The 26,989-nt window shown below is 44.3% G+C and overlaps 1 protein-coding gene across 2 annotated transcripts in view; it reads left to right on the top strand.

Annotated features, from left to right (window-relative positions):
* Positions 1 to 26,989, top strand: part of TNFRSF1B (TNF receptor superfamily member 1B) — a 191,841-nt gene that overhangs the window by 4,106 nt on the left and 160,746 nt on the right. For both annotated transcript variants that reach the window (XM_086921278.1, XM_086921279.1), the window contains exon 2: positions 25,527 to 25,632. In XM_086921278.1, the coding sequence (XP_086777404.1) occupies positions 25,527 to 25,632 (106 nt within the window). The remainder of the gene's footprint in view (positions 1 to 25,526; positions 25,633 to 26,989) is intronic.

Here is a 26,989-nt window from a genome sequence, read left to right as displayed (position 1 = left end):
TAAATATATTCTAAAAATGGTCTGCCCAGGATTCCCCTGTTATTGTTGATTCCATATTTCTAACAGCATCTGTAAAAAAAAGGACGATTTATGACTTCCCAGAAGGCCTTAGAGTCCTTGAGAGCACCAGCTCTCTCCAAATCTTCCCAGGCAAGTCTTTTTAATTTGTCCTTCCTATGCCCAATTACTTGTTTATAGAATTGTCTTGTTGACCTTATTAAGACCCTGTTATGGGGAACCATGTGCAATGCTTTTTAAAGATCTTTTTGGGCCCGTCCAGATTATGCATACAGGGAAATAGTTGCCCGCTGCCTTGTTGATCTCCTCTTTAAGGGTATTAATAATCCCACAATCGCTTTGATCAAAAATATTATAATACCAATTAATCAATAGCATTGGGACCGCAATTAAATTAAAGATCATAATAATCTGGTAGCAGGGCGAATCCACAATATTCTCTATCTTTATTGATCCATTTTTAATAGAGATCCTGGTCAGTAAACCTCCTTTTGCCCTCCCTGCGACTGACGCATTGCATCAACATTGAACAAATAAAACCCATCAATACCGATTTCCTCCATACACCAGGTTTCCTGAAGGCAAATAATATTGAACGTCTTAACGTATAGTAGCCAAGTCTAATCTGTAATTCTAGCTCTGATACCCGCAATGTTCCAAGAGACCATTCTCAGTGCATGGTCACCCCCAATTCTAACAGTAGGCTGCACTGCTGACTCGATGCTCATGTCTCCATTATCCCTTTCATCACAATATGAATCCAGGTGTAACAAATGGTTTGGACTGCCAACTAAATCGAATGGGTGGGGGAAAACCTCTTTACTGTTAAATATGCTAAGGGACTTCTTGGAGTCATTTTTTAGGGGTAACCAAATTCCTCAGGCCTCTCTTATTTAATTCCAGTCAATCTATGTCACGAGACCACTTAGTGCCTTGTAGCGGTTTGAGTGACTCCAGGGAGAGTACGTAGTATGCTGGAGACCTTGTCTATGTCGTTCCCTTTCAACATCGAACCACAAGGGCCTCGGTGGCTGATAGAAAAAGCCCAACGGGAAAATAGAAACCTCCCTTGGACTCACAACCAAGTTTTAGCCCTTTCTAAAATGGTCTTTACTAGGCCCGGAGATCTGAAAGTTAAAACTATACAGTCACCTGTGAGGTTCTTTATAGATTTCCCGACTCACCCAATCTGGCGTGCCATTTTGAATTCTGTAAACAGCGGATCACCAATCCCAGTCTTATCAGTTAAAAAATGAAGTGATTTATTATTCAAAGAGGACCAGTGTTCCGGAGCGCCGGGCAGCAATGGGGGAACATTTGCTAAAATTATAGTATAAGGGGTCTCTTCAGGAGGTAAGTGAAGGTTTGTATGACCATCCCCTGAAGTCCTATGCTCGGATGCCTTTCCTCCTACTGTACTAGAAATTTGGTGTCTCTCTATCCCTGAACGATCACCACCTGAAGTATTTACGATCTGGGCATACATTTGAATTGGATCCTGTACACATAAACAATCTTCAGTTCTATTTTGTATCAACCCCCCTCCTCCCCCTGCACACAATACATCACTCTGATTCTCAATGCTGTTAACCTGTTTATGTTTACCCATAGACCCATTATTAGCATTACTCGTCCCCCGTTACAATTTACCATAGGTTGGCTGCTACTTGTCACTGGTTTTTCAAAATTTGACAATCTGCTCTCAATTTCAGACAGCCTTTGTACCAATGGCTCTAAGAGACCTGCAACCGGAGTTTCTAACTTTTTCCAAAGTCACCCTCAGTTAAAAGGGACCCCCTGGGAACAGTACCAGTCTCCTAAACAATAGGTTCCTGGATATGTTCTTTATCTGCAGGATTATTCCTGTAACCTAAGGGCTTGGTCAATGGAAAATGTTGTTTATTTACAGTTTGCCCCTTTCTTTTCTTAGCGGGAGGTGCGAGACTATTAAGATGGTCAGTTTTTGCCTTGGTTTTTTTACATTTAAAGTGGTCGACGTACCAGGAATATCAAATGTATCAGTATTATCACATATAACAGGGGCACCTATGGGTTCAATGACTGGGGCAGTAGTATATAATCTGCTAGCTCGGTGAGCTCAATTTGATGCATAAGGATTGACTCAGCCCTTGATAACAAGCATTTACAATGCAATAGGTCTCGCAGCATTAAAGTTTGAGTTATTGGCTTTGTGTATGACAATGCGTTGCATAACATTTCTAGCAAACTTTGAATTGGTGAGCAGTGAGAGTGTGTGCAAGTGTATGCTGTTGCTCACAGCTGTTATTATTCACACAGTTCTGATGATGCACTTCATGCACGGGGCTGACGCAGTTATTATTCACACAGCTCTGATGATGCACCTCAGACACGGGCTCACAGCTGTTATTTTTCACACAGCTCTGATGATGCACCTGAGCACGGGGCTGATGCAGGTATTTTTCACACAGCTCTGATGATGCACCTCAGCACTGGGCTGACGCAGTTATTATTCACACAGCTCTGATGATGCACCTCAGCATGGGGCTGCCGGCAGTTATTATTCACACAGCTCTGATGATGCACCTCAGGCATGGGGCTGACGCAGTTATTATTCACACAGCTCTGATGATGCACCTCAGACACGGGCTCACAGCTGTTATTTTTCACACAGCTCTGATGATGCACCTGAGCACGGGGCTGATGCAGGTATTTTTCACACAGCTCTGATGATGCACCTCAGCACTGGGCTGACGCAGTTATTATTCACACAGCTCTGATGATGCACCTCAGCATGGGGCTGCCGGCAGTTATTATTCACACAGCTCTGATGATGCACCTCAGGCATGGGGCTCACAGCTGTTATTATTCACACAGCTCTTATGATGCACCTCAGGCACGGGGCTGACGCAGTTATTATTCACACAGCTCTGATGATGCACCTCAGGCACGGGCTCACAGCTGTTATTATTCACACAGCTCTGATGGTGCACCTCACACATGTGAGCCTCTATGTTCTCTGCTGATGTGTGCAAGGTGTATGCACGGAAGTGAATGGGGTGAAGGCAGTGTCTTCACATGTTCACATCTAGTAGGAATGACTGGGACTCATCTCAACACTAACCTGTCTACGAATACATACCTGTCATTGATGCTAGCAGGAAAAAATACGAGAGGGCAATATGGCAAGGTGCCAATCCATCCCTCGCATTCCCGCACCTCACAACCACCGACCTCAAGCATGTTACAGGAGGTTATCTTGGTACAAGTCTCTGTTACTACCTCTTTGCAGAGGTATACTGCAGGTACACTCTATGGGAATATGTCCAATAAGGGAAGATAAGGCTGATGGGAGCAGAGTCTCTGCATGGAGTTTCACATCTCTGTTCCAATTAACTGTTCCAGGAGGCTAGCTGGTGTAGGTCTGTGTGCATAGGTGTTAGCCAGGTAGCAAAAAAAGGAAGAGACCACCTGGGCATAAATCTATCAATCATTTAGCAAGGGTCCCCAGGTACAGGCAGGCTCTACAGCAGGATGCCTCTGTAGGAAGTGCAAGGGTCATACTGAAGACTCTCCCACCACCCCAGGGTGTACACTGACGGGTTCATCTTGGCACAAACCAGTCTACTCATCTATCTGTGTTAGGAGTCCCAGGATTGGAAAGTGAAGTTCGAAGGTCTGCCTAGGAAGCAGTCCACCTTCGGATGTGGGTTGGCAAGGGGGCTTACCTTTGCGCGAGTCACGATGTGTGTTGCCAGCTTCACTACGGCGAAGTTACCCTTGCCGATGGTCCGCTCCAGCTCATAGTATCCGATCCGGGCAAGACCTGGCCCACGGGGTGGGTGTGCGGGGGGAGCCGCCTCAATATCTGTCAGTGCAGGAGGGGGGGGGGGGTGCAGGTGAAGGGGGTTCTGCGACAGTCACTAGAGCTGCGGTGGCGGCGGCTCGAACACCGGGGGACAGCCATCGCGCTTGCTCAGGCACCGGGGGCGGAGCTGGGAGCGTGGGGACCGGGGGCGTTGGCCACAGGAATGGTATCAACACAGACGCTCGGAAAGCCCGAGCAGAAGAGCGGCTCAACTAATAATCTGTGCATGCTCATATGCGCGTGGGGAGCCCGAAGAACATATTTCAGTCAGGCGCAACGTCGTCACTACTCGGAGGCTGCAGAAGTCTGGAGTGGCGGTAAGTGGGCCTTAGCTATAGGGGAGTACTGGGGGGTCTTGGTGCGCTCGTGTGTGTGCGCGCGTGTATGTATGTGTGCGGCAGAGGCGGGGGGGTCTCTCTGTATGTGTGCGTGCGTGTATGTGCGCTTGTTAGTGTGTCTCTGTGTGTGCGCATGCGTGTGTAAAAGCAGGGGGGGGTGTGGCTGTGTGTGTGTTGGAGCTTCCCAGGAGATAGGAGATGGCCACAGCATGCGTGTTCTCACGCACGCGGCCCACTCCGATCCGCTTTTGGAAGATGCGCGTGGCCATCTCTTGTCTCCTGGAAAGCTGAGTCGCTCACAATAGGTCTCAGGCGAGACAGCGCTATGCGCTGTAAACGCCATGAGACCTAAAAAAGCGTTTAGAGTCCCCACTACCCCCTGCCCATTGCCAGACTTTAGCCTACTCATGTTAGTCTCACCATGAATTGGCTACAGGGCGACGTAACAATGTTTTAGTTCGTTCAAAAAAACTCTGTGTGGGTCGGGTCCAGTGCCGATGATAATGCTTGATGATAGATAAAAATGACTTGGCCCAGCCCGGCCTCCTTCGGCCTCAGACGGGCCCGCCCTTGGTCCGGGCTTTGTCCGGGTGCCGCCACGCGCGCGTCCCGTGCTGCGGTTGTCAGCGTGGGTGTTAGTAGCGCCTGGAATTGATGTCAGCTGTGTGCCTGAATCGTGAGGCAGGCTGGGAGTCAAAGTCCTCTGTGGCCAGGCACCGCAAAAAAGAAGCAAGAAGGAACCCACGCTGAGGGAGTCAGCGCGCGTTTTAGTAGTGCCTCCAGGTGCTGGAATTGATGTCATCTGTGTGCCTGAATCGTGAGGCAGGCTGGGAGTCAAAGTCCTCTGTGGCCAGGCACCGCAAAAAAGAAGCAAGAAGGAACCCACGCTGAGGGAGTCGGCGCGCGTTTTAGTAGTGCCTCCAGGTGCTGGAATTGATGTCATCTGTGTGCCTGAATCGTGAGGCAGGCTGGGAGTCAAAGTCCTCTGTGGCCAGGCACTGCAAAACAGAAGCAAGAAGGAACCCACGCTGAGAGAGTCAGAGCGCGTTTTTTTGGTAGTGCCTCCAGGTGCTGGAATTGATGTCATCTGTGTGCCTGAATCGTGAGGCCGGCTGGGAGTTGAAGTCCCCTGTGGCCAGGCACCGCAAAACAGAATCAAAAAGGGACACTATTTTTGTTGCATCATTAATAAAGCTTATAGGTGCATACGGATCTTTACTTTGAGAACAGAAAAAGCCCTAAGTCCAACATATTATCATGACAGCAAAGTGAAAGAAATGAACGCACAAGGACGATAAATGAAGAACATTGCCTTTTAATGAGAGAGTAGGACATCCAAACTGCAACCACGCTATAAACAAAAAATTCAGAAATCAACAATTCAAATGTTGTAGTGTCTGCAAGGTAAATCAAATAAACCACATTGGGTCTCAGTCACCTAAAGAGAACACAAATAGAACAATGTAGTAATCCTCAAAATGCTAGGGGCTTAATGTACAGCACTCCCAAACAAACCCTAACCATAAAACAACCAGATAAAAGTTCATGTCCGTCACACACACACTCTCTCTCCCTCTCTCCCTCTCCTTCCTGTTATTCTTTGTGAAGAATCAATCACCTAAGAGCTAGCAGACAGATGAAGCTGTCTGTTACCAGAACGTGAAGTGCCTACACAGCTTGCTTTGCTTAGGATGCAAGTGAGCACCACAACTAGTATATATTTGTTTTGCTCTGAGTGTTTGCATGGCAGGAAATGCCCCACCCTACCTCAAGGTGCCTCACATGATGCATTGCCGATCAGATGCAATTACCTCGAGTTAAGTGTCTCTTATTTCTTAAATAACATGCACTATAATGTGTGCAACACCAGACTCAGGTACCGATTACCCAACAATACACATTCAAACTCAAAACGGTGTGAGGGAGAGAGGTGCTTTTTTTCAGCCTACGCATAAGTCCATGAAAACCGTATAGTTTGCAACATTTTTCGTTTGGCAAATACAAATACGTGCAATGAGAGGGACCCCACAATCGAAAGGGACAGGGCTCCGTATAAGACTGTCAACTCGTAAGTTTTCCCATTTGGAACCACAGTATACCTCAACTGTTCACCAGCTGTACATTCAGGCAACCAAAATCCAAATCCAATGCTCATACACCAACCACTCGTGACCCCAATCCTGAATGAGTCAGAGGTGGCCAAAATTACCAAATGTTTTTATCTCAAGGCTTTAATCGAAAATCAATCCAGATATTATTACAATGAGCATTGGATTTGGATGTTGGTTGTCTGGATGTACAACTGGTGAACTGGTGAGGTACATTATGGTTCCTACGGGAAAAACATACGCCTTGACATTTTTCCATCTACACTAAAACTGAACCTTTTGTAACAATTTAACACTATACACTGAAATAAATGGTTTACAGTAACATAACAACACAAAGTAACACTATGGTTGTACTTTGGGCTGAGCAGGTGCTTAAATATACTTTGCAGAAAACTGTCAGTGCACTTTTTCCTCTGTGGTCATTGTTTATAGAAAAAATGTATCTCAGAGACAGTACTCATAGAGAATAAAATCTACATGCAATTTCCATCTTTCGATAATACGGTAAATCAGCAAGTAGCATGACTTGCCCTAAACGGTCACTTTTGGCTTAGCCGGGTTATTTTCCTGTTACTCGCCTGATTCTGATCATTTGACGCGGAGAACAAGTGTGGGAACATACTCAATTTCACAGTGAAAGCAACCCCCCTCCCCATCCAGTGCAAGCTTTTTGACTAGAGCATTATGTGGCATTGCATTGTAGCCACAGCAAAGGCAAAACCATCAAATCTTTGCCTAACCAGGGAAACAAGAGACAAGGGTGCCAGCCAACGCTGTGCAAGCTGATCTTTAAAGTTAGTCCAACAGGTTGAGAATTTGAGGATTTAGAAGGTATTTATAAGAGAGGTGCCTCTGACTTTTTCTTATTTCATTACTTACCCGCTCACTGTTTTATAGAGCACAAACTTAAAATTGAATTCCTCCAAGACCGAGGTGCTTATCTTCGGGTCAAATACTAACCTCTGGAGCTCCAAGTGGTGGCCGACAGAGATGGGAGCCCCGCCATCTCCGGCGCCAAAGGTGAAGAACTTAGGAGTTATTATTGATAACCAGCTCTCTTTTAAACCCCAAGTTAAGGCGATAACCTCTTCCATACACTGGACATTGAAAATCATCAGAAAGGTGATCCCTTTCTACCGGGGGGGGGGGAGCAGAAAGACAGTGGTGACGGCACTTGTGCTGTCACGCCTCGACTACTGCAATGGCCTGCTTCTGGGGGCCCAACAGGGGCTGCTGAATAAAACTGCAGGTGCTACAAAATGCGGTCGCCCGCCTAATAGGGGGCCTACCCAAGTTCTCCTCAGTCACCAGACAACTGGAGAAGCTACACTGGCTCCCTGTGCGGAAGCGCATTTTGTTTAAAGCCCTGTGCATCGTCTTCAAGGCACTTCATGGTCAGGGCCCGGTGTTCCTCCAGGAACTCTTCCGATGGTACAGACCTGAAAGACAACTAAGGTCGGCCAGTATGGGGCTGATCAAAACAACCCGCATCAGGAAGGTGTGCTGGGGGGGCAGAAGATTTGTAGGGGGAGCAGCGAGGGCATGGAATGCCTTGCCTTTAGCCCTCAAACAACACAGGAACCTGTTGGCTTTCAGAAGAAATCTGAAAACATGGCTCTTCACCCTCTAGTTCGGCAGGTTAAATCTTAGGGAGGTACCACTTCAGCGCCAAGGACACTGGTTGGTATTAGCTTGCTTTACAAGTGTTATAAATGAATAAATAAAATAAAATAAACAAACCTAACCAGATCGGGGTTCAGAGACTTGTACAGAAGATGTACAAGTCCAGGCAGATATCAACCATAGCTGATTGACAGCACAGCAGAGCAGCTTGTTGCTCATGAATTACAGAGGGTGAGATGACTGCAGTGTACAGGAGGTATACCATGGTAAACAAGAGAGAAGTACAAAAGTGGTGAAAGGTTCTGGGTTACAGCATCCCATTAGGACAGGGTCAATTTCAATCAGAATAAGAAGCAGTAGTTCGTGTACAGCACATTCATTCTACAAGCAGTGGCTTGAGGGATATAGAAGCAGCAATGGCACAAGACAAAATCCTGTATTCAAGAGATCTGGCAGTGGGAAGGGGTGCATGTCCGGAGTATGGACATTTTGAGGGAAGGGGAGGAGAGAGTGGCTCATTGGATGATACAGAACAGAATTTTTTATAAACATACAAAAATGGTCATGAGATAGCGAGCATTACAGTGCAAAGAAAGTACAAGTGAATGGTGGAGGGCATATTGTATTGGGATTGTATTGTCATTGGATTTTGTTGGACTTGGCTCTTTTTGCAGGGTCCTCCCTAAACTTTTTGCCTTTCTCCTAGCTTTTTTTTGACGTGGTGTTGGTGGTTTTAGGACTCTGGGCACTTTAGCACTGCTGTCTACTGTAAAGTGCGTGTGCTCTCTGTGGTAAAATGGTAAGATTGGTCTACACTGGTTTGGCCTTTTTAGTTTACCTGTCAGTCCAGTTTAAAGTGGTATCTCATATACCCAGGGCTGGTAAATTAAATGCTACTGTTGGCTTGCAGCACTGATTGCGCCACTCACCATAGTAGCCTTGCAAACCTATCTTAGGTCTCGGCCATTGCAGGGCCTGTGCGCGCAGTGTTACTGCCACTGTGACGTGGCACCCAAAATATTTGCCATGTCTGTGACCCTCCTTTTACAACATGTCAATCACCCCGAAGGTAGGCCCTAGCTAGCCCTATGGGCATGGTGCATTGTAGGTAAAAGGTAGGATTTGTACCTTAAGTGTGTGACATGTCCTGGTAGTGACAAACAGTCATTTTGGTTTCTCACTACTGTGAGGCTGCACTCCCATAGGAATGCATTGGGTATTCCCTGATAAGTGTTTCAGCGGTAATTCCTGATATGAGAGGAGCCCACCCCGCTGTGGTGTTTAGGTGAAGGCGGGTGCCCACCTCGCATTGCGCCGCCGAAGGAGGAGCCACCGGCCCGAACCAGAAGCCAGGCAGAGTCTGCCTGACTGTGGGATGGGCTTAAAGCAGCCCGGTGGAGCATGGAGAGGAAGTCCCGCCCACCCCAGAAACCGCCCGGAGCCTTGCAGGCTCCCCTCCGAAGTCCTGTGTCCCAGGAAAACGACTGGGTGAAGGGAAAGTGAAGGGGGAGCCTTGCGGGCTCCTCAGGCTGCTGGGAGCCGCCGAAGAGCAAGGCCAGGACCGGAGAAGAGCCAGAATAGCCCGGTGAGTGAGGGCTTGGCACATTGTTAGTGCCTATTTCCTGAGCGGACCTGAAGGAGAGCGGGCCGCTCCAAAGTTGGGGGCAATTTTGTTTAGAGAGCCCCAGAGCGGGCCCCAGAGTGCAGCTGCCCATTCTCTGGACAACTGCACCACACCAGCGCGGGCAGCTGCAATGTTTGGCCATAATTGTTTTGAGGGCCCCAGTGGGGGTACAGAGGGCACCGAAGTGCCGGTGCCATGATTTATACTCACAGCTGCGCCACCGTAGCGGGCAGCTGGAACGATTGGCTGCATTTGCTTGGAGAGCCCCAGTGGGGGTCCAGACGGCACAGTGAGTGCCAGAGCCTACAGTGATTTTCACAGCTGCACCGCAATTAGCTACAGCTTCAACGTTCATATGTGTCCCTGGAGGGACCTAGGAGGCACAGTGGTGCCAGCGCAATGGCGCACCTTTGATTCTGCTGCAGTGGCAGCCAGATCTGACACTTGACACATAGGGCATGTGAGCCCTCTGAGAAGGCCAGTTGGCCAGAGGATCAGTTTTAAGTTGGTAGGGCGCCAGGCCCTAAGGTGATTTATGTGGTGCCTTTGATAAATGTGATTTATGCACACTGATTTATGCCTCTAATATGATTTAAGCTTATGAGGTTATTGCATACCGTGTTTATGCTGGTGAGGTTTATTGCATAATGTGTTTATGCTTATGAGGTTAGTGCATAATGTATTTTATGCATGATGTGGTGCTGATTGCATAATATGATTTATGTTGCAGGATATAATGCCAAGTACAGTGCTTGCCAGTAGTTACTGGCTGTGCTCTACAGTTACTATTTGTGCTTTGTGATGGTTCTGACAGTAGACCAATTGGCCCTGTCATGCGTATATAATCCCCTGTAAATGTTGCCTAGTGCCAGTTGGCACAGTGTATATTGTGTGATTACTATTCTAATGTGTTTTGGATAATACAAAGGTTATTTTTATATATAACCTTGTGTGGAGTTTCTTTTGTGGTGCGCCTAGTGTGTTGCTGCTGTGTGCTTTACACACTGCCTCTGCGATAAGCCTGACTGCTCGTGCCAAGCTGCCAAGGGGGTGAGCAGGGGTTATCTTCAGCGTGTAACTCCCTTGCCCTGACTAGAGTGGTGGTTTCTGTCTGACTTTGGCGCACGCCTTAGCCAACCAGAAATCCCATTTCTAACAGATTTATATAGTGTGTACTACCCCTTGTGAAGAGTAAAAGCGATCAATGGTGAGTAGCACACTGCTCCGGAACCCATGGTTAGTTGTTTAATTTGTGTCTTTTTGTAGGTTTAGTCTTGTGCTCTGAGAAGAACACCTTTTATGTTTTACCACAGTTGCTTGTGGTGGAATCATTACTTAAGAACTTAGATGTGTTCATTGGCATGGATCGGGCGGCAGGTATATTAGTTCATGTGAATGATTGGTGGGGAGAATAAATACGGTAGACAAGGATTCAGGATTTGATAGATTGCAGGCAAGTGATTAGCAGTTTGTGAGATGGAGGGGTTATGGGCTATGGGTAGGGTTATGTGAATTCTTTCAAGGATATATAGAAGAAGAGGTCAAATGGATTGCAGGTTTGTGTAGGAGTTGAATAAGGCATGTCATGTTGAATAGGAGTCAAATAAGGGAAGCATGGCATGCAGAGGATTGCAGGTATTTGATGGGCATGATCAAAGTCATTCATTGGTGGGTGTTTGGCACATATTTGGTAGAAAGACTTGAGGAAGTTTAAAAGTAAGTTTAAATGTTGGGACCAGTCGGACCGATTTTGGATTGCCCCTAGTTTGGCATGGCACAAGATGGAAGCTTCATTAACAGTGAAAGTGCGTTGTCTCCATTCCTGAAGCTGGGGGTTAGAGACCCAGACACTGAATTGAGGGAGGACTGAGAAGGGTCACCCTTTAAAATTCTTTATCGTCCTTTTAGCAAGAGTTCCTCGTTCTGCTATTTTGTGGATGGTAATGAAAAGGGGGTAAGGCAGCAGATTCTGTTGTTAATGGTGAGGAAGGTTCAAGGCAGGACCTGCCCTTTATTTCTTTCCTTGATTGCTACCTCAAGTATGCTGATGGCAGTCGGGCAGGTGCAGAATCGTCACACTTCATTGTGCCTGAGTATCGCGTACTCTTCTTGAAGACAGCATCCTCTCTACCTACTGTGAAAGCCATCTCCCTGCACAAAGGCTGCGACTGCATTAGAATCAGGAAATGACATATGAAAATGAACCACCCCAAAACTGGTTCCAGGACCTTAGACATTTGATCAACTTCCAATGTTGGGAAAATGAGTATGAAAGTGGGACCCAAACCCCCCACTTTGTTCCAAGTAGCTTCACCAACTAAAGAAGGGAATGCTGCACAATGTACACACAAGGAGCTTATGTGAGACCAGCGCTGTTTATTACATGATAGTCAGTCGCCCAGAGTGAATACCACCTAAAGTCTCCTTAACCCCTTGCATGCTGATGACGGCCCCCAGCCGTCATGCACTACGGTGCTCGTGTGCTGATGATGGCTGGGGGCCGTCATAAACCCGCCCATTATTTGTTTATACAAAAGTGACACAGAAATATCCTTTTAAATAGTTTACAATTTAAGGTTTTTTGAAGAGAAGCTTTTTTTTAAACCTATTTTTTTAAGACATCACACACAATGAACAATACATTTGTAAAATACAATACATAGAAATAGACTTCCTACAAATAGTTAATGAATCTTCATAACCCCATCAGAAGCAAAAAGAAACCTATTCTCATCATACCACACCTCTCATTCCTTCTCATCCTCACCAAAGCAAGCACACAAACTCGCATTCCAACCCGCATCAATTGCCCAAATAACAAACGTGTACTAATAAGACACATGGTAGAGATCCTTTTCAATTGTCCATGGTATTGCCGCCAGCCGGGAATATATCATGCCAACGTACTTTTCGGTGGATTCAATGAATTAGTGTCCACCTTCCTCAGGGCCATATGATATTACATTTCTTTCTCCATGACAGAGGTGTGATGGAGAATCCGATAGAGTAGATTAAAGTTTTCTACTCTCCATGATTATGTCTCCTTTTGGATAATCCTTGCAGTGCTGCAGCGTGCTGCACAGTCAGTTGGTTTTAGAGGGGGTTTATAAAATTAGATCCCCGTATTTATGCGGTGTGGAGCTGCCTCAGTTCTTTTTATCATTTGGTTTAGGTACCATATATACTCAACAGTACCGCAGAATTTATGCTTTCAGAGCAAGCTTAGGGCCAGGGTCGTTCGGGTTTTCCTTATGTGCTGCTTAAAATGTTCCTGCTACTAATTCTGGTCTCATATGCCCACATCGGTCTCATTCCTTTTGCATGTAGCTGAGCCTGTCAGTGCCACATGGTCACTTTTTGCAGGTGCAGATCGAGTGGTCCCCGCATCCCTTCCCATGTATCTGCAACCCGCTAACCAAGAGAGCCACACATCTTAGCACGCATGTTTTTACCACCTATATCACTTTACAATGCATGCCTTTCCCTCACATTTAAGGTAAGTTGGAGGGCATGGGCCCCATCCTCCCCACAAATACATTGTTATTTATATATATATATATATATATATAATATATATATATATATGTATATATGTATATATATATATATATATATATATATATATATATATATATATATATATATATATATATATATATATATATATACAATATTTGATAATGGCAGGGGTGGGTGGCTGGGGTGGGGAAACAGGGCAGGGTAAAAAATGCTTTGTTAAGGCATGCAAAGTATTTCCCTGCGTTGTTCCGTCATACAAACCTTCCAGGAGGATAAACCCAGCCATGTTCCTGGTGTGTGAAGCATTCAACAGAAGTCAGTTGACATCAGACAGTGGAGCATCTGATGCCAACCTAGATGTGAGTGGTCACCCGTCTCCCTGTTTGTTTTTTGATGTGAACTGTGTGAAGACAATTACAAACCGGGCGAGCAGCGTACTGTACAGCACTATCACACTGGATCCAGAGGTACTTGTGTAGGTGCTGTCTGAATGCGGTGTACCCTGTGAAGATTGTCATTCCTGCTGTAGTGGAGCACCTGTCCATACAGTCCACAGGGTACAAATGTCGAAGACAAATACCCGATGATCAGGGGTGTCACACTTTTAATCTGAGCAGCCCGAGAGAGGAGAGATGCTGCTGTCCTTGGTCCCACACTGCTCCCTGAGACATCTCCTGCATGAACATGACAATTATGCCACCTTTTGTTGCACTGAGCTGCATCACCTGCAGACAGGTACCCCGGGGCCTGAGCGTCGAAAGACTGCATCTCAAACTGCTAAGTTAAGCCTCCCATTGAGGAGATATTGTTGCTAGAGTGAACTCCTTTTGGTCGAGTTCAAACAAATTGACATATGGTCTGCCTAACATGGCGGCAGTGTAAATGATCTTGCACCTGTGCCTGTTGTTGCCTATGACCTGTTATACCCACTGGGTACCATAGAGACTGTGACCCCCATAGGAACTGGCCCACGGGTGATACAGGTGACAGAATATCTGACTATACCCCCTAGGCAGGAACATCAAACCCTGTACTGAACCCCCGTTAGAGTGTCTAGTATTAAACTTTGCTGTAGCATTAAAGTACACTTCTTTTTGTAAATATAAATACAGGGTTAGACCGTGAATTTTTGTGTCAGTTATTTGGCCGTTGAGTTCTGAGTCTTGGTTTTTGACTGCTCGACCCGCTAACCTGAAGGTCAAGTACAGAAAATATCCACTTGGTCTAGTTTGCAGAGCCATAGAAGGGGTCCTTGGGTGGACCCCAAGACACCAAAGAAAAGCAACCCAACCACCACAGTTGTGGGCCAGTATTCCCTGCCTGTACTGGGCCCCCACTCCACTGGGATCTGACATGGAGAAATATGAATATGACTCAAATTGGTCATATAACTTGAAAGAGCAACATAAGACTTAATACAATAAACTAGCGGTTCTTAACCTTTTGACTTCTGTGGACCCCACTGAATAATTACTGGAATTCATGGACCCCCACTGAGCCATTATTGGAAGCTGGGGGCCCTCAGCTTAAGCAGTTTCTATAATTTGCACTTCAAAACAATACTCAAATATAGGAAAACCAGTATACACCAAAGAAATGCTTAAATATTGAAATATTCTGATTAATTCACAATCCAGTATATGAAAAGATTTCACATGTTCAATTTTTTATTTTTATTTGCATATACTTTATTAATTTTAATGTATCCATTTTAATAATATTTAATGTTGTAAGGCAGTCACAGACGCTCTGAGTTTGCCTTGGGGATCCATATAGATCCAGGGACCACAGGTTATGAGCCACTGAGTTAAACTAAAGATTGGCAGCTAGCCATGAAAACTGTGGCAATGAGGGAAGAAAAGGGGGCCTACAAAGACCCGGTGTCCTCGGGACCATGAGCTGCCTGCAGGATGACACATGTTGAGCACCCCTCTGTGTATGCAATCCTTTCCTGCACAGCATGGACTGCAGTCCATGCCGTGCTGGAAAGGCCTTTGGCACCGCCGTGGGACTGCCAAAGCGCCGCCCACCAGACATGTGGAAAATCGTAATACAGAGGGTGGACCGCCAGTCTGGCGCTGCAGAGATCGCCACCACAGGTTTGGCAGTCCGATGGATCGCCAAACTCGTAATCAGCCCCTAAGATTTTGTAAATTTTTATGTAAAGCAGACTGGATGATTGTTTTTGGGCTTGGTGAGTGGGAACATGATGGTGTTGATTACCTCTGCTATGGAGACGTCTTTTTCAATTCAATCAAGTCTGAATGGAATAGGCTGGCAAGGAGTTTTGAAGTTAAGATTTTATTTTCAGCTGTGCTTTGGGCCGTCTTCTTGATATAAGTATTTATACAATTCTTTTAGAATATAAGCTGTTTCATTATCTTATGTTAATATGTAATTGCTGTCAAAACCTAATGTAGTAATATTTGATTTACTTTGCTTGTGTTACAGATAATCTGCTAGTATGTTCCCTGCTTTATAAATGCCGTACAGTTTCTGCGCTGCTGTAAGACTAAAAGCAATACCTACTCTTTTTCTTAAAATTTCTAAAGGTTCATTTATAGTTGAGGTACAGTGTTCAGCAAATTTTTATACAAATTATTTAAACATTTTATCCAGCTCTACTAATTCTTGTTTAATTTCTGTAGTTAGTAGGTACCATTGAAGAAAAAGGTTTCGACCTTTGTATCTTCATACTATCTTACCAACTGCCAGCCACCTTGCTACAGTTCAGTTCAGTCTTGGTTCTACAAGTTGTTGGACCTGGGGTGACTTGCAATGAGTCACCACTAAGGGCTACCAGCCTAGCGGGCAAGGTTTTTTCCACTTCTGTGGGTAGTTCACCCATCAATGCCCTCAGTATGAGTGGCGTCTGAATTATGATTGGGCTGGTAACAGCAGTTGCCCGCATTCAGTGGAAATATGAAATTTACTGAACATCCTATATCTCTTTACTTTCGTATGTAAATTGTATCTGCTGAAAACAGCAGGAATCACTACGTAAACGTGTGGGGAATTACTCGGTGGATTACACCCAGAATTTCCAATAGCACCCCCTTCTGCCCACACCGGAAAGTTCTCATTTCTTAGTGGACCTTCTAGGCCCAACTCATCAGCCTAATGTTCTGCATCCCCAGAATTACTAGTAACCCTCTTATTGATAACATGAGGTGGGGAGATCAAGGGGCATTATCTCCAGAACTGGAGTTAGGCCTTACCATTTACTATTCAATATCCCAAGGGGCTGTTTTGGGGGAAGTTTACTCCACTTAGGATGCATGAAAGCTCCCCTTTGCAGAGTGGGGAATAGGCAGAGATGTCACCTTACTAGTGTGAGTAAGCCTCCAGGGCTGTAAGATTGAGAAATAGCAGTTTGATTCTATATATGCACCCTAATGTTTGAGCAAACCTGGCTTTCTCCAGACTTCCTTTTACCTATTCAATGTTGCTCTGCTGTGCAAGTGGTTATTTGTAATTACCTTTCTTGAGTATGGCACAGTAAGTGAGCATGTTTGCCGGGTGGTGCTTGATAGCTGCTTTTTAGGCCCTTAAACCTGAATGAAAACTTTTAGATTTGTATAGAATATGTCATATGACTTCAAGATATTTAACACACGGCATGGGACGTGCACCCTCCCTGGGCTACCCATGTGTAACACAAAAGTGCAAAAGATAAAGTAAACCCATTCAAGAAACCAGCCACTGTTAAGTGGAGGATGCTTAATATGAATCCTTAAAAAAGACTGAGAACCTTATTTAGAGTTTGACAGATGACAAACTCCATCACAAACATGATGCATTATAGCATATAACACTTGAAATACACCAGCCGGAACATATTAAACGTTTTAACAGAGTATCATGTCCACCAAAATCCAGGGCACTTAATCTAAGAAAAATATGAATCTAAGTACATTTTACTATATTTACTCTTTTTTTTGTTAAAGCAGCCTTTTTTTACAAAGCACAGGAAATGGGCACTTTGACTATGTTCATCAGTTCATGTCTCCTGCCAACATTGTACAACAAGGCGGAACTGAGAACCAGTTGCTATGTGAAAAGCAAGTTCTTATTGCATAATATAACCTTCACTGCATGTGATACATTTCACTTCGACACCTCATGCAGCCTCAGAAAGGAACATGACAAACTACTTCATTCCACAATAAGAAGGACAGTGCATTTTAGTTGCCCAGCCAAAATACACATTTAAGTCACTAAAAAAGGCGTTGGTTTGGTAATTGTGGTAATTGTCTGATTCCTACCTCTTCTTATGGCAGCCCCTGTCTGGACAACACGATCAGTTGGACAAACCTAGTCAGGGGGAAATGTCCATATCAAGGAGATATATTCAGTGTTTGGTGTTTAAATTAACGTACATTTGTCCCTTAAAGATTTAGGGCCCAGTGCATTAACTGCATTTTGTTGTATTTAGAGTAGTATAACAGTAGTACTATTCATTATCTACAAAATGCAATTCATAAACCTACAGGGGGAACTCTCTACCTCTTCTAGTTTTTCTGTGGGAAAACGCAACACATGTACGCTTACTACTTAGTAATGAATGTGGCAGAGACCACGGTGAGTAGCTGGAAAATGGTAAATACTTATTACAGAATATGAGGAGTTTTGTGAGGAGTTAGAAGGGGCATGCTAACCCAAACACCCACCCACAAAATAATACGACCATTTTAATTCACAGACAACACTTATAAAGTTATTGCATCCCAAAATGTCACAAAGCTGTCATAAGTGTATCACAGTCCATCCTTTAAGTAAATCTAGCACCATACATAACTACTTAAAGGTACTGCGTTACATCCCCATAGAAAGAAATGGAGACAGGGACTTAAAATAACATCCAGAGGAAAAAATATTAAAATAATTACTTTTAAAACAAATGTATATGTAAATGTTTTTAGTTTTTAAAAGGTATATTACATATACATTTAAATATTCTATAATTTACAAAAATAATAATTAATACATTTAGAGAAATAAACTTTTAATACAAATTTTAGATTTAAAAGTTTTGTAAAACAAGACTTTTAATTAAATATATTAAATATTTATTAAATAAGAAAAGTGTTAGGGAGAGAGGGATTTAAAAAAGTTTGAAAATAATATTTATACATTAAAGTAGTATACTTTATTAATTAAAGCAATTAATGAACATTTGGTTTGATGAGTTAATGTGCTGTAACTAGTTATTTTGTTATTTAGGTTAACATTAATTATTTTAATTTAATTTGAATTTTTACTTTACATAAAAACTCTGATACTTATTTAACAATCAATAAGGTATTTTCCCCCCTATGGTTTATCTTTAATAGATCTCTGGCACAGTAGTAGTAATCTTACACTTAAATTCTGTCTGAGATGTCTCCACACCTGGGTGCAGATTACACTAGCACCTGAGGAAACCTAGACATGTAAATTTACATTCATGATTAGGGCCCTTAAACTACAAACACACTCCTTTGATTCATATTTAGCTCCTCATAATTTCAGACCCATGGATTCTTCAGAGAGCAAAGTGTATTCAGTCACAGTTCAAATACTTCATCCATTCACTTTTCCAAGCCAGAGAGTCATTTCATTCAGAATTACAGTGTTTTAAAACAACATCACTCAGTTTCACTACCAGTACCAACTTGTTTTAAATCACTTATTTCTGATGGGTACTTCTTCATCCAGACTCCTTATCTGATAAATATCCTCCAGGTGTCAGATTGGACCTGGAAATATTTCTTCAGCAATATCTCTCCAGAGTTACCAGGTGCCAACATGCGCCCTCAGCTGAGACGACATATGTCCCTAATGCCACTATTTAGGCATAATGCACCATTCAACTCAATGGTATCAGTTCCTTTTTTACCGCTTTTTGTTGATGCAGGTCCAAAGTTCTTCTAACCACTTCACTGACAAAATTCCTCCGCTTGTCAGAGTCAAATAAACAACATGTCTGCCCTGGAGATTCTAAGGTGTAAACCTTGTAGATGATGGTGCAAGAAGATGTCTTTGTTGGACCCACAGGACATCTGCATGTGGTGTCTTAGATCTGATTGCAACCTTTTGGCCTACAACTCCTGTTCCTTAATGCAGCTGAAGGCTATTGGGGAGTGTGAGGCCAACCCATTTTTGGACAAGGCTCACAGTACCAGGCCGAAGTATTCAGCTTCTCCATCAATTAAATCCTAAGTCTGAGAACATTCTCTCAAGAGATCTTACCACAAAAAGCACAATATTTCCACATGAGTGAGAAATCTGAATCTTCTTCGAGATAACCATCCCACTCCTGAGACCATATGAAGTCTTGACACCGTTCTCCACTGCCAGGCTCTTTCTTGTCATTGGACCACATTTTCTACCTACCTTGTTCCACCCTGCGCGGGTTGAAGTCTTTGTTTTACCTCTACTGGATCTATTCATGACAGCTCAGGTACCCAAGGGTGAACCTGATCCTGTGGGCTTGGCCACTCCAGCTGCTACAACCCTAGTGCCTAGACAGGCTCTGACTTCAGTACTACCAAAGAAGTTAGTGAGCTCCAAGGTGCCATCTGCTGTGCATTCAGTGCCACCGATCAAACTAGTGCCGTCCGCAGAGCTGCTGTCAGTGCCACCCTCTAAGTCCTTGAAGCTGGCTGATATCATGCGAGTGTCAAAAGAGAAAGTTAAGGCCGGTTTTGATGATGAGCCCTTGGCACAGCCTCTACCCAGACACTTAACTGGATGGAAGAAACTTTTGTGTTCCACCCAGATGCTCTGGCCTTGTCTGACAAGGATTATGGTGATGACTCAAAGGCTAATAACCTCTTCCCCTTTATAACGCTGACATTCAGCACACGCATAACAGTTGCCTCTTCCCTCTGCAGAGGAACATCAGACATTTTGACAGCGATTGTGCAGCCATTCTTTACCGTGCCAGAGCCTTTGCTATGCACCACTTCTTTCAGGGCAGGGGTGGATCTAACGAACCAAACAATCAACAAATAACAGCAGCAGATCCAGTCCATGACATCTTCTATTGCTTCTTCTGCCTCAAAATCTCTTCGATTCTCCCTCTTTAAGGCACCTTCTTCTAGCTAAGTGGAGGATCTCTCATTTTTCTGCAAGTTGGGAGAGAGTGACAACAGATTGCTAAATCATCTTTCTGATCTACAAGGGCTATACCCAACACTTCCTGGCGCTTCCTCTGGACTGCCGTCCATCCATTGTGTCCTGCTCTCCAGCACACGCTTGGAGTCTGCGCGCTGACATTCTTGACCTGCTGAGCAAAAGGGATCACGGTAGAGGTGCCTCTAGAGTAAAGGGGCAGGGGATTCTACATCCTTTACATCTTGATTCCCAAGAAGGACAGAGGTCTGAGAGCCATTCTAGATCTCTGCCTCTTGAATCTGTTCATTTGACATGGACAAGATGTAGCCCTTGAGCAAAGTGCTGCTGGCTCTCTGTGGGTGGGATTGGCTGGCATCTCTGGACCCTTAAGATGCCTATTTTCATCTACCAATCATTCCTGCCCTCCAACATTACCTGAGGAAAATCCTTTAATGTCTGTCGAAGTGCTGAATCCAGGTTGCAGTCTACCGGCAGAATTTCCATATTCATTTTGAAACATCTAGATTCCGCTTCAGATTTAGCTCCAAATCCAGAAACCAAACATTTTTCATTGACTACCTAACTGCCCTGCTGCAATTCTGCCGGGCTCCAATCCCACCAAGTTTGTAATGTGTCTGTCTCATTTAGAGGTGGGTAAAGATGGCCTACCCTCAGCTCCCTTCCCTGGCATAAACCTTTGACTGACAGCCCTCCTGCCACAGATCCTTCAGTCAATATATGTCAGAAGGTCCACCTTACTTTGGGCTGTCTTTACAATGCATGTTTTTCCTGTTTGGAACCTACAGGACAAGCTTGGAGGTCAAGAACAGGAGACAACAGAAACAAAGGCACCACATGCTGAGAGAAACCCCCAAGTGCATCAAGGGCATGTGCTTTTGTTTTTCAGAAACAAACCCTGGATTCAGATAACTCTTTCTGAAGAAAACGAAAAAGTTGCCAGTCAGGGCCACAACAACACTGGGGACACACCACAAAGTGCCCTGCCTTCTCTGCAACTGCAACAGATCTCATAAAACAGCTCTCGGTGCTTCTGGGACGCTGCTTACTAGGATTTTAATAACTTTCTTAGACTTTTATAATGTGTATATGTTTCCCCTCCTTTTGTATTTAAGAAGCCACCTTAAACAAGAACAAAATGAACTCGCCTTTCCGCTTGTTTATGCTCTGGCAGTATAGGAAGCTCTGTTCATTTGCAGCTCTGATGAAAAACATGTTTTCCTTTTACGAAATACGATACAAAGTGTTATTCACATGAATATTTTCCTACCTTTAAAAAAATATTATTTATGTGCATTAAGTTCAGGTTAGTGCCGAGCAGGATGGTGGGCGGCAGGAAGCGAGCTCTACAGTATGGCTTCTGACACAAGCAAAGTAACCTAATGTCACATCTAGAATTAGAAATGTGGTGGGGCTGCTTGTGCAGCACAACAAGCAAAGGAGGTCCTCTGCCCGCTGTTTTGTGATTAATACTAATAGATGGATCTCCAAGCAGTGATTATAATGTGTGTTCTTCAGTGCAATATCAATATGCGATAACTGTTGAATCCCAAGCCAAAGGTGAGGGCAGAATATGATGGTGAAGGGCAATTAGTTCCTAATAATGTCCTCTAGAAGGTTCGTTAATGGTAGACAAAGTTGCCATTGGATCTATTACAAGCAAGGAAGACAGGATCCTCTCCCCTTGGCCTGGTAGTCTATGTTTGGAGTGAAGTCAATCACACGCCCTGCCAGGCCCCTGTGCCACTGCACCTGCTGCAGTTTCCACAGCTATGCCCTTGAGAGTACGCCTACACGGTGCTGTTGCCTACTGCTTTTAATAAGCAATGTTGTTTGACATACAGTGATTTATGACATCGTAGGGAGCTGACCTTTATGAATAAAACATACCGGTCCGTATGTAATTTACGTAACTAGTTTATTGATTCATTTTTTCACTAGTGGAACATAATTACTTATACATATATCACTGACTTTTTATGCATGTACAAACAGATATAAAACAGTACACTGCGATACAACAAAAATTTCTATACACAATACATTTACAGTTTTGCAACACATCCACCTAACGTTCTGGCCAATCCATTCATCCTTCAAACATACCGCAACAAAAACAATCTTTTAAACCTATTGTCAGTGATGGATAATCTGTTCATATAGATGGTACTACACTTTTATATTCAGCAGTTTTATTTGGTCAGACCAATCCTTTGGGAACAAAGCCTTGTTATCCAAACACAATCTCTTATTAATTCTAATTGACAATAGACATCAAACCAGGTCGACACGTTTCAAACCCCTTGCATTCACTGTGAGTGGAGATGCCAAACGAAGCTACGGGCAGGTTCCAGTAATTCACGCCGCCACGCACTAACACAGGGCTTTGATTCGCCCTGAGCCCACACGCGAAATGTACCTATATAATTAATTAGAATGTCTAGTGTGACCTGTGTCAACCCTTCATCTACAAGGGATTGCATTCCGCATCAATAAGAGAGTGTTGGCCCTGAGGAGAACCCCGCATTTGGGGGTTCGAAACGTGTCGACCTGGTTTGATGTCTATTGTCAATTAGAATTAATAAGAGATTGTGTTTGGATAACAAGGCTTTGTTCCCAAAGGATTGGTCTGACCAAATAAAACTGCTGAATATAAAAGTGTAGTACCATCTATATGGACAGATAATCCATCACTGACAATAGGTTTAAAAGATTGTTTTTTTTTGCGGTATGTTTGAAGGATGAATGGATTGGCCAGAACGTTGGGTGGATGTTTTGCAAAACTGTAAATGTATTGTATATAGAAATTTTTGTTGTATCGCAGTGTACTGTTTTATATCTGTTTGTACATGCATAAAAAGTCAGTGATATATGTATAAGTAATTATGTTCCACTAGTGAAAAAATGAATCAATAAACTAGTTACGTAAATTACATACGGACCGGTATGTTTTATTCATAAAGGTCAGCACAAACATTACAAAATTGTGTTCAGTATTGGCAGTTGTGTTGTTCCGTTATTACATTTGGCTTAGCCGTACTGGGTCAGAGCCATAATCCTGTGTTGTTCTTCTTAATCGTAGGGAGCTGGCATAGCGGCAGAAAATACTAAGTGACTCACCATCTGGATGGCTGGTGGACCCTCATCACTTCACATATATCAAGCTGTGGGAATCAGCCTGTTATACTGTCAGTTAATGCCCTATTTCTAAAAATGCCAATAAATGTGGTCACTTCGCAGTTTCTGTGCAAACACAGCATCCGCTAAGCCACCTAGTCAAATATGACGTGTATCCTCTCCGTGTAGTCGGACTGGAAGGACTACTGAGGTGACAAGTAATGTGGGTGCCACATTTGAGGGCACTGTGCCTTAAATATATCTAATGCTCTTTGTAACTCAGTAAGGCAGACAAGTAGGCAAGGTGCAATACTCTAAATACAAGTATACTACACTCTTAAATAGGTTTTTGGAAGAAAGCTATTGGACTCCCAGAATGGAATTGTCTGAAGAATGAGTCATTTGGCACAATGTCTGCCATTGACTGGGGAATGTATTATTACAAAGGTAAACTCAGTAATCCATAGTCGGGTGTGTCCGCAGAGGTTCAGAAGGGCCAGATCCATGTAATAGTTTCAGGACATCCATGTATCATAAGTGAACATATCTCCAAGTGGCGATCATTTGCATAGGCAGCGGTTCTGGATATGGAGCAAACACAAGGAAATGATGGACAGAGTGCTGAAACTTTTCAGACACTCACCCCCATTCACAGACCTGGGTTGAATTCATCATCCTTCTTTAGTTCAATTCGCCATCTCGGTTCAGACCCAGCTATGTACATATCAGACTTGACCCTGTGCCTCGCCTCATGGGAACAGTTCAGCCCGAACTGTCAAGCTAGGTCTTCCCTGAACCTGAAAAAAGCATCCTGGGACCGGTTTCTGGGTAACACCCTTCATCAGCCAGGCTAGCTTGAATCCAGTGGCAAAGTGAGCAAGGGACCCACGTCTGGGCATACCCTGCCAACTTAGGGTGAACAAAGCAAACACAAGGAGATGATGGATGGAGCGCTGAAACTTTTCAGACACTTACCCCCGGTCCCAGGATGCTTGCTTCTGTTTCAGGGAAGACCTAGCTTGGCAGGTCGGGCTGGACTGTTCTCACGCGGCACAGGGCCAAGACTTATTTGCATACAGCTGGATCTGAACTGAGTTGGCGATGTGAGCTAAAGAAGGATGATGGATTCCACCCAGATCTGTGACTGGGGTGATTGTCTGAAACGTTTCAGCCCTCTGTTCATCATCGTCTTGTGTTTCCTTTGTTCACCCTAACTTGGCAGGGTATGCCCAGACGTGGGTCCCTTGCTTAATTTGTCACTGAATTCAAGCTAGCCTGGCTGATGAAGGGTGTTACCCAGAAACGGGTCCCAGGATGCTTGTGTCCAGTTTAGGGAAGACCTGGTTGGCAGTTCGGGCTGGACTGTTCCCATGAGGCACAGGGTCAAGACTGATTTGCATATGGCTGGGTCTGAACTGGGGTGGTGACGTGAGCTAAAGAATGATGATGAATTCAACCCAGATCTGTGACTGGGGGTGAGTGTCTGAAAAGTTTTTAGCGCTCCGTCCATCATCTCCTTGAGTTAGCGGTTCTGGAAATGATCAAGCCCTCATTACCCTAAATTGGACAACAAGAATGTAACATATGTTAGCCTGATCCAATATTTTGCTGAGTAAGTACTTGATGAGACTGTGATTATTGCTTTACAGCTAGAGGCGATCTTTCAGTTATAGGACTAGTTTTCACTCAATAATGTTTTGGTAAACATAGCTAGAGTAGCACGATAAACAAAAGGAGCCTGAAATAATCATAATCTTCTCAATTTAATGCTAAAAGAGATCCGTGGTGCTGTCAGGACTATTTGACAGTGTCAACATTAACTTCGTTCAAAACTGAATTGGGTGAAGCAAAATGTGTCTATACAGGGAATGTGTGCAATATGTAAATTAAGTTGACAAAATTCTAACCACGTAAGATTCCGGGATCTAGGTTAACATTGAACACTGAAGAGGCAAATAAATTGTATTAGAAAGACCAAATAATTGTATTAATAGTTCTATAACTATGTGATCATTGCAAGAGGATTTTGAATCCTACAATTATATTCTATTAATTTAGCGAATGGTTATAACACTTGAATGGTTTAAAAGTTATTTATGAATTGAAATATGGCAAAGACATTTGTAAAAAGAATTTTATATGTAAAATATAGGTCAATCTGTTTACCTTTTTGTCTGAAACCTATTTTCAATTTTCTTCTATAATCTTTTCAGGACTATACCCTACCATATGAGCCAACAGTAAAGAACGAGTGTAAGGACCGCGACCTTGAATACTACAACAGGAATGCCAGAATGTGCTGCAGCAAGTGCCCTCCAGGTAACACCACATAAGAATTAAACAGAGCAAAACCTAACATGTTTATTTTTTCAAAAGGTCAGCTGAATTAGGCTTTGTTAGACCTGACATCATTGGCTTGAGTCTCTCCTCCATTTTTTCTGTTGGCCTCTACTGTTTTACGATGTTTTGCTGGTATATGCTTTGGGCGCCGTGTCACTGCTGATCAGTGCCATAGCGCAAGTGCTCCCGATGTTAAAATGATGTATCTATTGTATCCATGTTTGGCTTATTTGGTTTACTGTCAGTCCCTAGTCTAGTGCACCAGGAGTGCCGGGGCTTGTAAATACAAATACCGCTCGTGGGCTTGCAGCACGTGTTGTGCCACCCACAGGAGCGGCTTCGTAAAAGAATGTCTACGGGTCGGTCATTGCGAGACCCACGTGCAGTCTTGTACTGTCACGCAGGCTGTGCAGGTATACCTACTTGCCAGCCCCTCCAACCTTCCCTTAACTTCATGTTAGTCACCCCTATGGTAGGCCCGTGGGCAGGGTGCATTGTAAGTGTAAGGTAGGACACGCCTGACCAAGTTGGCATGTCCTGATAGTGAAGTACCGCCATCTTCGCGCTTCACTATGGCGAGGTAGCCTGCTCTCCATTGATTAGAATGGGCCGCCGGGATTGTTAATGCTATGATCCTAGCTGGCTCGGAGAGTACGGTGCAATGTCGAGTTTGGTATCCCTGAACTCGGGGTTTAATTACGCATCCGTTGGTGTGGATGGTTTTTGGACTCTGGGTTCGAAAATGGCACTTTTAGAAAGTGTCCATTTTCTTGCCTAACCATATCTGGTTTCTGCTGGTCTTGCGTGTGTGTGACAGGAGCTGGGTGGCTCCAAGAGGTCTGGATGAGTCAGTGTGGGATGAGTGGGACATTACGTTGAGAGTAGGGGGAGAGTAGTTGTTGATAGCCTGCCTTGCCTGATACAATGCTGGCTCCACCTCCTGCTAAGCGACTGATGGCTCTGTACCTGCCATGGACGATCCTAGCCCCACCTCCTGCCAGGAGGGCGATAGCTCTGCCCCTGCCAGTATCAATGCTGGCTCCACCTCCTGCGGGGCGTCTGAGGACCCGGCCCGGCTCAATGAATAGGCCAGGTGCTACTGCCTAGCTCCACCCACCACAGACCCGGGATGTTGGGAAATCCCCGGCATAGACAAAGGGATCAAAGACGAAAAGGGGTATAAGAGAAGGACCCCTGAACTAGGAAATCAGATCACTTCTGACAAGGAACCCTGTAACCAAGGACAAGAAGCCTGCTGATCCAAAGGACTGCCTACCCCTTCTGCCAGTGTGCTGTTGTTGGGGGAATCCTGCGGTGCTTCTTTATTTTTGCCAAG

The sequence above is a fragment of the Lissotriton vulgaris genome, chromosome 5 (assembly GCF_964263255.1).
Source record: "Lissotriton vulgaris chromosome 5, aLisVul1.2, whole genome shotgun sequence".
In the NCBI taxonomy this organism is placed as follows: domain Eukaryota; kingdom Metazoa; phylum Chordata; class Amphibia; order Caudata; family Salamandridae; genus Lissotriton; species Lissotriton vulgaris.
This window is presented reverse-complemented; position numbering and strand designations above follow the sequence as displayed.